General features: G+C 48.2%; 1 protein-coding gene across 3 annotated transcripts in view; it reads left to right on the forward strand.

Moving 5' to 3' along the window:
- Nucleotides 1-11,643, forward strand: part of FAM234B (family with sequence similarity 234 member B) — a 39,163-nt gene extending 27,520 nt beyond the window's left edge. For 2 of the 3 annotated variants that reach the window (XM_044941182.2, XM_044941183.2), the window contains 4 exons: nt 1,498-1,653; nt 4,676-4,793; nt 7,446-7,666; nt 11,145-11,643. In XM_044941182.2, the coding sequence (XP_044797117.2) occupies nt 1,498-1,653; nt 4,676-4,793; nt 7,446-7,666; nt 11,145-11,174 (525 nt within the window). In that variant the 3' untranslated portion in view covers nt 11,175-11,643. Of the gene's footprint in view, nt 1-1,497; nt 1,654-4,675; nt 4,794-7,445; nt 7,667-8,555; nt 9,394-11,144 lie in introns of those variants that run through there. The other variant, XM_044941184.2, reaches the window with a different exon arrangement.
- The last annotated feature ends 240 nt before the right edge of the window (nt 11,644-11,883 follow it).

Raw genomic sequence — 11,883 nt, forward strand, 5'->3', positions numbered from 1 at the left:
CCAGGATGAACTTGGTGTCCAGGCCTGCGCTTGGCATCATGAAAGATAGAAAGAACCTGAAAACACAGTCCCTTCCTTCCAAGAACTCCAAGTGTAGCTGCGTGGGTAAAATGAACAGTCACAATGCAGTGCTAACGTCTACAGCAGCAGAAGCTTTTCTCACTGCCCTGCTCCTTGTGTAGCAGTTCCTTGTGGATTCTCAGTGTCCATGTGCTTAATGAAGTCTCTTGCTGGGGAAAGGCTGGTATCAATAAATGTACCACTTCAGTTATATACTGAGATTTCAGAGAAGGTGGGCCAGCTGGGGCGGTGGGTTGTCATGGAGGACTTCATGAAGGAGGGAAAGGTGATCAGGGCCTGGCAGTTGAATTGCGTTTCTAGAAGAGGGGCAGATCCACTCAGGAGCTCCAGAGGCCCTGAGGTGGATGGTGGCGTGTATTCCAGGGTCACCAATGTTGTTGTTGTTTGGTCTCTAAGTCGTGTCTGACTCTCTGCGACCCCATGGACTGTAGCCTGCCAGGCTCCTCTATCCATAGGATTTCCCAGTCAAGAATACTGGAGTGAGTAGCCTTGTTCTCCTGTAGGGTGTCTTCCCGACCCAGGGATTGAACCCAAGTCTCCTGCGGCTTCTGCATTGCAGGCAGATTCTTTGCCCGCTCAGCCATCAGGGAAGTCCCTGGGATTTTGGCAAATGAGACGCTGTTTTGTTCTAGAACTGTGAGATATGAGGGATTTGGGGTGATGAGCAAATATACGTACAGCCAGGGATTTTGAATTCCCCTTAATTATCTTTTGAGAGAGACAACTGAGTGAATTTTCTCTTATTTATTTTTTGCCTGTTCAGAGTTTGCTCTTTTAAATTTGAGGCTCCCCTTGGTCTGAGCTGCACCTGCCAGGACGCACGTGGCAGAGTCAGACTCTAAAGCACAGGGGATAGGACTGAGCTGTCACCTGATCGTGTTCCCCTAACTGTGGTTGGCCATGGTGACCAGCAGGAAGGGACAGAGATGAGGCGTGGGTTTTAGCTCTTCCACAGCAGAATAGCTGCTCTGCCCAGGACCGCCCCAAGTACAGAGTAATCGGTGTCACTTCCTGTCTCTGAGCCTCCGTTTCCTCATCTGACAACGAGAGGAGGCCTTGATGATTTATAATGTCCCTTCCCACCGGGAATCCTGCAGTCCTATGGGCTTCGTCTAGACTTCTGGTTGTTGTTGTTCAGTTGCTAAGTCATGTCCGAATCTTTGTGACCCCATGGACTGCAGCACACCAGGACCCCATGTCCCTCTCTGTCTTCCAGAGTGCCCAAGTTCATGTCCTTGTCCAGACTTCTGGACCTAATTACGTAACACTCCCTGAACACCCCATTGTTTGCATCTGGTTTAAGCTCCGTTAATGTATATGGTGTTTGCGTGTCTGTGGGTTTTTGTCTGGTTTTGTGTTTGTGCATTTTGCTGTCTCTCTGAGGATGGGTCGTACTCATCGCCTTCTCTTCTGCAGGTGATGGTGGTGGACGGAGACTCTGGCCTGGTCACGTGGAGTTACAGCATCCCGTGTCACATGAAAGAAGCTCCGGCCACGTCAGCAGCCACTGTGGAGCAGAAATCTGTCTTCCTCTTCTGGGCTGAAGGGCTGTCAGCTGCATCGCCCAATCCCGTGAGTGAGCCTAATGTCAGATGGCACCTGCTCTTGAGGCTGACTGGGTCTGGAGGTCTTATTAGACCTGCTGTCTTCTGAGCGGTTGCGGGTAGAGACAGTGACCTGGATGGGTGGGAAGCCCAGAAGGGAGGGCGTGTGTGTGTACATGAGGCTTATTCGCTTCACTGTGCAGCAGAAACCATCTCAGTGTTGTGAGGAAACCACGTTGTTGTTTCTAGTCACTAAGTCATCGCTGACTCTCTCCATCTGCTGAAGATGAAGGTTCCCCTGGGGGTTCACGGGAGATGTTCTGATGTGCAGAAGGTAGATTTGAGAACAGATTTCTTTTTGATTCAATTACTTACTTAATTTTTGGCTGTGCCGGGTCTTCGTTTCTGTGCGGGCTTTTGTCCAGTTGGAGCGAGTGGGTGCTACTCTCTCGCTGCAGTGGCTCCTCTTGTTGCAGGGCATGGGCTCTAGGGTGTACGGGCTTTAGTAGTTGCAGCACGTGGACTCAGTAGTTGTGGTTCCCGGGCTCGAGAGCACAGATTCAGTAGATGTGGAGCATGGGCTCAGTAGTTACTGCACTCTGGCACATCGGATCTTCCCAGACTAGGGATTGAACCCACATCTCCTGCACTGGCAGGCACATTCTTCACTACTGAGCCACCAGGGAAGCCCTGAGAACATCTTCAATACTATCCTGAGGGGCTTTAATGGGGTTGAGGAGATGGGGGTGCTGCCTCTGCCAGGTGCCAGGGGGTTTTGAGTAAGACTCACTCTGATTTAGTTCAGTTAAACCCAAGTTGACCAGCACCGACTGTGTGCCAGGGGCCTCAGGGTGAACTGGGGACAGTGCTGCCGTCTGGACAAGCAGATGACCGTGGGTGATGGGCAGCCTGGCGGGGGGTCCTGAGTTCATCAGCCATGCACTCTAGAACTCAACCTTTCCTGAGTCTCACGCTCTTTATCCATTAATGCAGGTGCTAATATAGTCCCTCGCTTTAGGATCAGATTTCCATTGATGATTGTCCTAACTCTGACGTTCCCTGACGGATGACTGTGGACATTCTACCTAACATTTAACTTCCTGGTTTCCTCACTTAATAAAATGAGGGACTCAGACCAAATGACTGTCAAATGTAAGCGTCTACAAATAAGCACAAAACAAAAGCAGGCTACAAATGCTCTAAGTGGGTGCAGCTACAAAGTTTAGATGGACGCACAAAAGGAGGAGGGTCTTCGTTTTGTGGAAGGGGGCGGCGATTAGGGAGCTTTTCACGCAAGAGGTGACATCGAGTTGGAGACCTCGTGACAAGTGTTTTAATTTGGAAGTGGCTCTTGAGGATGATGTCCGAGGGGAAATGAAATTGGCCAAGGACAGGTAAAGCCTGGTGAAGTGTGAGCTTGTTTCACAGACGTTCTTGGAGCATGGATGTGCAGGCACATAATCATAGGAGGCTGGGAAAGGCTGATTTAGGTTACATGGTGTAAGACCTTGGTTTTCACATGAAGCAGTTTGGGCTCCATTCTGTAGGCAGTGAGGAGGGACTTTGGCTATGTCCTTTCTTTCTTTTTTTTTAAACTTTTAATTTTATATTGGAGTGGCGCTAATATAAATAAATATAGTATAATATAAAGAGCCCACCTGCTAATGCAGGAGATGTGAGACCTGGGTTTGATCCCTGCTGGAGAAGGGCACAGCAACCCACTCTAGTATTCTTGCCTGGAGAGTCCCATGGACAGAGAGGAGCCTGGCAGACTACAATCCATGGGGTTGCAGAGAGTGGGATTAGACTGAGCAGCTAACACTTTCACTTTCACATAGTTGATTAATAATGTGTTGTATCAGGTATACAACAGAGAGATTCAGTTATATATATATACATGTATCTCTTCTTTTTCAAATTCTCTTCCCATTTAGGTTGTTACAGAATGTTAAACAGAGTTCCCTGTGCTATACTGAACAGCCTTGTTGGTTATCCTTTTTTTTTTTTAATAACTTTTTATATTGGTGTATAGCCAATTACCAATGTTGTGATAGTTTCAGGTGGACCGCAAAGGGACTCAGCCACACATGGTTATCCATTTTAAATATGGCAGTGTGTACCTGTCAGCCCCAAACTCCCTAACTATCCCTTCCCCCTAGCTTTCTCCCCTGGTAACAGGTGTCTGTGACGTGAATAGGCTATTTTCTTGTCATGTGAACTGTCATGGTGTGGGATTCTGGATACGGGAAATCCCTCTTATGCTTTGTGGGTACTGGTGGGAGCGGGGTTGTGAGCTTCCCGCCCAAATGACCCCCGCCTGCTGACAGTGGAGGAGCAGGGCTGACAAGGGGAGGCACTGGGTAACCCATTCAGGGGGTTCCTGTGCTCTACGGCCTTGTGTCTGCAGAATATCAACCTTGCATGGAGTCAGATGGTGAAGAAAGTTCCGATGTGCATTGCCTCTGCCTTAGGGGGTCAGGAGACTGACACTGAGATCTTGGGATTTTTGTTTTTCTAATTAATGAGTGTCTGATCCATGTCTTAGTTATTTCAGGAATAGATAAGATTTTTATGATTTTTTTTTTTTTTTTTTTTTTTAGCTTGACACTTGCAGTTGGCTTTGCTATCCTGTGAAAGCAGGAGTCTTTGGTTCACCGTGTTTTTATAAGCAGGCTTTCCCTTGACAAAGCCCCTCCTGCTGCCAGGGAAGAACCGTTCCTGATACTCCCAGAGGCACCAGACTGTGAGGGCGCTATCATTTTCTCTCCTGGAGCATGCCTATTTTCTTTCTTCCTTTCTTTTTCCTATGAGGGAGAAAGCATTTTCCAGCTCTGGTTGTTTGATGAAGTTAGTGTTTAGTCAATGTTTTGAGATTTGAAATGACATGTCTCTCATACGTGGAGTTTCTCTCACACACACCTTGGTGTGGGATCCGGTCTTGGCCTCGTAGGGGATGAGTAACCCCCACTGTCTCTGCCATCCTTTCATCTGAGCAACATTGTACAAGGGAGAGTGGACTGACCTTTGCTCTCCCTGCTTCTCATTGTCAGACTGTCGTCCTGGGACCCGAGCCACCCAGCCTTCACCACCTATACCTCCTGCATCCCACCTTCCCCTCCATCCTCCTGGATCTGGCCAATGCCACTGGCACTGTGACCGCTTCAGAGGGTAAGTCCCTGGGGGTGATGCAGAGGAGGGGAGGGGACGTGTTGGCCAGGTGAGGGGGATGAGGGTGTGTGCTGTGGATGAGAGCAGGACTCTAAGTTGTTCAGTTGCTAAGTTGTGTCCAACTCTTTGCAACCCCATGGACTGCAGCACACCAGGCCTCCCTGTCCATCACCAACTCCGAGTTTACTCAAATTCATGCCCACTGAGTCAGTGATGCTATGCAACCATTTCATCCTCTGCTGCCCTCTTCTTCTACCCTCAATCTTTCCCAGCATCAGGGTCTTTTCCAGTGAGTTGGCTCTTGGCATCAAGTGGTCAAAGTATTGGAGCTTCGGCTTCAGCATCAGTCCTTCCAATGAATATTGAGGACTGATTTCATTTAGGATTGACTGGTTTGATCTCCTGGTTTGATCTCACTGGTTTGACTCGGTGTGCCCTGAGCGGCTCCCTGCATTGAGCGGCTCCCTGCATTTCCCTTGGTACCATGGCGCCTGGGGCCACCACCCAAAAGCGCCCTCTGGGGTTGTACCTGGCTCACAGGGTGAGGACCCACAGTCCCCAAACATGCTAGAATGCTAGAAGCTACGGGGCAGTGCTATCCCATCCCCAAGGGTTCAGGGAGCTAATGTTTCAGCAGCCGTTTACCAATCATCAGCTGTGGGCCAGGCACTGCGCCCAGTGCTGGGAAAACAAATCAGAGTAGTTTCTCAACCCTGTAGGAGCTTAGGAGCCAGAACTCACTGCAAAGGATAAAACAGAGGCAGGATATTTCCTCAGGGCCTTTGTTTAGGCTCAGTGCATGCTCAGTCATGTCCGATTCTTTGCGACCTCGTGGACTGTAGCCCTCCAGGCTCCTCTGTCTATGAGATTTGCCAGGGAAGAGTACTGGAGTGGGTTAGGCTCAGTAGAGACTTTCTTACTACACATGCCCAGTGCATGGAAACTGGAGCCAAGAGGAAAAGGGAAGAAAAATCACCTTCAGTCTGACCACTCATAACCACTAACATTTGCAAGTGTTTTATTTCATGTTCTTCAGTTGCTGAGTTGTGTCCAACTCTTTGTTGACCCCATGGCATACAGCACACCAGGCCTCCCTGTCCATCACCAAGTCCCAGAGTTTGCTCAAATTCATGCCCACTGAATCAGTGATGCTATGCAACCATTTCATCCTCTGCTGCCCTCTTCTTCTACCCTCAATCTTTCCCAGCATCAGGGTCTTTTCCAGTTAGTCAGCTCTTGGCATCAGGTGGTCAAAGTATAGGAGCTTCAGCTTCAGCATCAGTCCTTCCAATGAATATTGAGAACTGATTTCATTTAGGATTGACTGGTTTGATCTCCTTGGAGTCCAAGGGACTCTCAAGAGTCTTCTCCAATACCACAATTCAAAAGCATCAGTTCTTCGGTGTTCAAGCCTTCTTTATGGTCCAGTTCTCACATTCATACATGACTACTTGAAAAACCATAGCTTTGACAGTGCTGACCTTTGTCAGCAAAGTGATGTCACTGCTTTTTAATACACTGTCTAGGTTTGTCATAGCTTTCCTTCCAAGGAGCAAGGATCTTTTAATTTCATGGCTGCAGTCACTGTCCACAGTAATTTGGGAGCCCAGGAAAATAAAATTTGTCACTGCTTCCACTTTTTCCCCTTCTTTTTGCCATGAAGTGATGGGACCAGATGCCATGATCTTAGTTTTTTGAATGTTGAGTTTCAAGCCAACTTTTTCACTCTCCTCTTTCAGCCTCATCAAGAGGCTCTTTAGCTCTTCTTTGCTTTTTGCCATTAGGGTGTCATCTGCATATCTCAGGTTATTTATTGATATTCCTCCCAGCAGTCTTGATTGCAGATTATGATTCATCCAGCCTGGCATTTTGCATAATGTACTCTGCATATAAGTTAAATAAGTAGGGTGACCGTATACAACCATATTGTACTCCTTTCCCAATTTTGAACCAGTCATTGTTCCAATGAACATTGCATACTGGTAATTAAGAATCAAGACCATTTTTATTGCAACACCTGGTTTATAGAGGCAGAATAAACACTAACTTGGTACATAGGCCACGAGGTACTGACAGTCTAGGAGTTACCAGAATTTCTAGTTTGTTGTGCTCCCTTTTCTACCACAGTTGGCCAGTCCCCTCACTTCCTGATCTTGGGCTTTCTCAGAAGTAGCTTTGGGACTTACCTGGTAGCTCAGTGTAAAGAATCCACCTTGAAATGCAAGGGACATGGGTTCAACCCCTGTTCAGGGAACTAAGATTCCACATGCCACAGAGCAGCTAAGCCTGTGTGCCACGACTACTGAGGTCTGCGCGCCACAGCTAGAGAGTCTGTGTGCTGCAGAGAAAGATCCCACGAGACGCAATGAAGATCCAACGCAGCCAAAATAAATAAATTATTAAGTAAAAAAAGGTAGCCGCCTTGGAGAAGCCAGGTACAGAGACAGAGGATTTGCCGCTCTGCTGGCCACGAGCTGCTCACCAGCGTGTGCCCATTGTCTAGTCGGTACCTTGTGTTTATTAGCGCTCAGTAAACGTCTTGTATGAATCAGCAGAGGAGGAAATGAGCAAATGAGTCTTGAGCCCAACCACTCTCCTGTGAGCCCAAGTCTTCTGTCCTCATTGACTGCTGTCCTTTGTATCCTTCCTCAGTTGGGATCAACGACCTGTGGAAAGACGCCTTTTACGTTACCAGGACCACAGGGCCCAACTCTGAAGGGCACCCGGCACCCCTGGTGGTCAGCAAGCTCAGTCTGCGGTGGGCGCTGATGGAAGGCCAAATGGTCCAGCTGGAGGAGACCACCCCCAAAATCGGCCGCGGGGAGCTGCGCAGATTCCTCTCGAGGATAAAGTTCGTCGACTCTCCGTACCAGGTGACAAGCTTGGGAAAGAAAGTGTGTGGTTACTCTTGAGGGTGAAGGGCAAACACAGCCAACTCCAAGTCTGCTCTTTAGAAGGTCAAGCGTGTGGGTGGGCACCTTCTTGAGTTGCTGGGTATCAGGAAACAGCTGTTTTGGACCAGCATTATTTTGTAGGGGTGAGTGATGACCTTGAACTGTATTGCTTGGTTGTTCTGAGCTGGAAATGGTACCCTGTCTCTTAAAGGAGACATTTGGAAGTGGGGGGGTCATGGCTTTTACTGTTACTCCGGGTCTTTCCTGGATAAGGCTGGTGATGTCAGCCTCGTGCAGGGCTTGTGGCAGTTACCTACTGTGAAGAACTCTTATTGTTGTTGTTGAATTGCTAAGTTGTGTCTTTGACCGCATGAACTGCAGCATGCCAGTCTTCCCTGGCCTTCACCATCTCCTGAAGTTTGTTCAAACTCATGTCCATTGAGTCAACGATGCCATCCAACCATCTCATCCTCTGCTGGCTTCTTCTCCTCCCGCCCTGAGGTCTTTCCCAGCATCAGGGTCTTTTCCAATGAGTTAGCTCTTCACATCATGTGGCCAAAGTATTGGAGCTTCACCTTCAGCATCAGCCCTTCAATGAATATTCAGGGTTGATTTTCTATAGGACTGAGTGGTTATTTTGCTCAAAATGCACCCCCTGCCCTCCTCAATATGACAGCCTAGTTCAATGTTCAAGACTGTATCGTGGAAAAAGATAAAGTCTCTGGGCCTTTCTGGAGGGACACTTGTAAACTTTGGAGGCTAAAACAAAAGGATAGGGAAATAGAGGGATGTTCTGACCTTGAGAGCCCTTCCATGTCTCTACCATGAAAAAAATTAAAGTCACTGATTCGTGCCCTTTTCTCCCTAGATCTAGGCTGCTGGACTCTGCAGTTCCAGAAGAAGTGAATGGAGTGGCACTGTCCCTCCCCAGCGGGTGTAAACATAATTCTTTGGAGAGGAGGACTTCTGTCACCCCTTTCCACCTCCTCTGCGTGACCATCGCCAGGCACTTGGAAAGGCACTTGGAATTCTTTGATAACAGCACCACCCGTTCGGCTGGGGCATCTTACCTGCGTGCCCGACCCCTGGATTAACCCCTTCTCCTAGGCACTCTGTGTGGATAGTTTGGAACTGTGAATCTTACTGTTTTATTTTTTGTTTGTCTAATTTATGAACCCTGGCTGGGAAGTTCCAGAGAAGTTCTTCCCTGGAACGTTTTGCTGTGCCTAATGCCCTGAGTGTGTATTTGTCTGTTCGTGTGGTGATGAAGTCTTCTCTAGATATGCACATCCTAAGCTCCCAGGGACCCAGGTTTTCATCCGTCTGAAACACATCTTGTTGGTTTGGGTCCTCTTGAGACAGGTCGCCGACCTCTGACTTGGAGGGCCCCTCGGCCTCTCTCCTCTATTCTCCCCCGGCTGGTACCTCGCCTGCCCCCTGACCTTGGCAGCAGCAAGAAAGACTGACATGGGGATAGCACGAGCCAGCCAGAATTCTCATTTCTTCCTCGTCTTACGCTTCCTGTCTCGTCTCCTCACATATTCCTTCTCTCTAGATGTAGTGACCATAACAATTAACCCTGATTGGTGTGAGGTGATACCTCATTGTAGTTTTCGTTTGCATTTCTCTAATAATGAGTTAGGGCTTCCCTGGTGGCTCAGAGGTTGTTGAGCATCTTTTCATGTGTTTATTGGCCATCTGTATGTCTTCTTCCTGGGAAAGACTGAAGGCAAAAGGAGAAGGGGACGGCAAAGGATGAGATGGTTAGATAGCATCACCGACTCAATGGACATGAATTTGAACAAAGAGATAGTGGAGGACAGAGAAGACTGGTGTGCTGTAATCCATGGGATTGCAGAGAGTCAGACACAACTTAGCAACTGAACAACAATAACATATCTTCTTTGAAGAAATGTCTGTTTGGGTCTTCTGCCCGTTTTTTGATTGGGTTGTTTTTGTGCTGTTGAGCTGTGTGAGCTGCTTATAGATTTTGGAGATTAATCCTTTGTCAGTTGCTTTGTTTGCAATAATTTTCTCCCATTCTGACTATCGGAAGGGGAGCAAAAGTGGTTTAAATACCCCTCCCCCTCCCCCCACCCCCTCCACCAACAAGGCCCAGAGGTTACGTCTCGGTTGATATTGTTCTGCCAGTCATGGTCATTTTTATCATGTTTACTTCGGATGTGCTTATGTGTATGCCATCCTCAGCTTAGAGGAAAACTCAAGTCAGGAACGACTGAGGCAGGCAGCCTCAGCCCCCTTCATCTCCACTCTGCTTCCTCAGCATCTTCTCCTCATGGGCATCTTCCTTTCTGCTCTTTTATTCAGGGAAATTTCTGCTCTGCTTGCACGAGAGCCAAGCTGTTTCTGGGCTTTGACTCTGGCTCCTTGAGCCCAGCATGCAACCATTCTGCCGTGTACACTCCTCTTCCTTGCAGAGCCCTTGAAGCAGAGTATTTTGAGAAAATGTCTCTGTAAATACTATAGCTTTTATAAGTGGTGAAATTCTTTAGAGTTATCTCTAGCGCTTACTTCTTCCTTCTTCTATATGAATACGTTACTTTATCAGGTTCTCTGTTAAACGTCTAGACCATTGTTCATACAGCAGGGAATCCCACATGAGCTGGAGGAGAACCACTTTTCTGGAATAATTTTGATAAGTCATCCCTGAGCACACTCAGGTTCTCTCATGACTTAAACCTGTGTCTTTTTAGCTTGTGTTAATAGATTACTCGACTTTAGAGATTACAGAAAATTGGGATGCCAGATTTAAAGGGATATGTCTGAATTGCCCACTGGTAGGCATTGTGACCTAACAGAAGTTGGTAGCCAGAGCTCTAAGCAGCCATGGTGCCCAGCCTGTAGACTGGTCTTTTAACCAGGTTTCTGCCCTCCCATCCCTTCTGCCTTAAGTCCCTGAAAGCAAATTTGGTTCTAGCTCTTTGAAAGGCATGTGTGAGTCCAGCTTATTGTAAACTTAGGGGAACAATTAGAAGACATCCAGGAGCATGGGATTGATTCCAGATTCACTTCTAGGGTTTGAATCTGCCTGGCTAGAAGGGTGTAGGATCAAGTTTGGTCTAGGAGAGAATCCTAAGGACTAATTCACAGTCAGCTGAATACCTAAAGCCTGAGTGGCCATCCTATGGCCCGGGGCTGGGCCACTTGGTGCCCTGCCCCATGGAGGCTTCCTGGGAAGCCACCCACTTTAGGCAAGAGTCAAATGCAGAGTTGTTTACTGAGAATCTGGTTTGAGAGGGACTGTTGAGGGTAGGAGACTGTATTTATGTTGGGCGTGTCCCAGAAACACATCAGTAGCAGTCAGGGGAAAAAAAAGTCCCTAAATTCTTTGTGGTGTGTTTGCAAACCAACTCAACATAGACTGTTTTGACCCTGATCATTTTGAATCTCTCTCTGGCTAAAACAGCAGGACACAGGTTTCCTCTTTCTCTTGCAGCCAGTACAGTGGGGTGTACATGGTGGATAAAGATCGAGGAAGCTTCATCTGACCGGTGTGGCTGCTGGGCTGTTGTCAAACATGTCCCTGAACTTCCCTCTCTTCTCAGGCAACCCCAAGACCAGACGTCTAAGACAGGAAGGGCTCCTCTCCTCCCTTGCGCTCCACTCGGGGTGCCAGCAGAGCCCATCAACCACTACTTAGAAACGGTACTGACTTCTGAGAACACAAGGCTGTTCCTTCTCCCAGCATCTCCTTTTTACATCCCTTATGAACCCTCCACCCTAGATAACATCCTCCCCACCATCCCCCTTCCAGAAGGTCTCTGCCACCTTTCCTCGTGTGGTCCAGTGGCTTCCCCTCCCCACCCCCCGCCCCTTCGAATGTGAATGGCCATCCTTAGTACCCGTGTTTAAGGAGAGCCGGCTGGTACATTGTCAGGAAGCACTATTTAAAATGTGAATTGTTACAGAACAAATAAACACTGTGTATAGGAGTATACGTGTGTGCCGCTCACATTCTTTCCAGCCGTCAAGGATGGTGTGTTCTCCCTGATGGAAGAGAGAAGGGGCGAGGCGGTGGATGTGAGCCGGAGACTCAGAGAGGAGTGTCAGCTGCAGCCTGATCTCTGGGGAAGCGTCCCTTGGGTTCTCCACTGGGGAACCGCTATCCTGTCCGCATGGCCTCGGTGGGCTGTTTTTTTGTTTTTGTTTTTCTGCACCCACTGCTTGTCAGATAT

The sequence above is a fragment of the Bubalus bubalis genome, chromosome 4, assembly GCF_019923935.1.
Source record: "Bubalus bubalis isolate 160015118507 breed Murrah chromosome 4, NDDB_SH_1, whole genome shotgun sequence".
Taxonomy (NCBI): domain Eukaryota; kingdom Metazoa; phylum Chordata; class Mammalia; order Artiodactyla; family Bovidae; genus Bubalus; species Bubalus bubalis.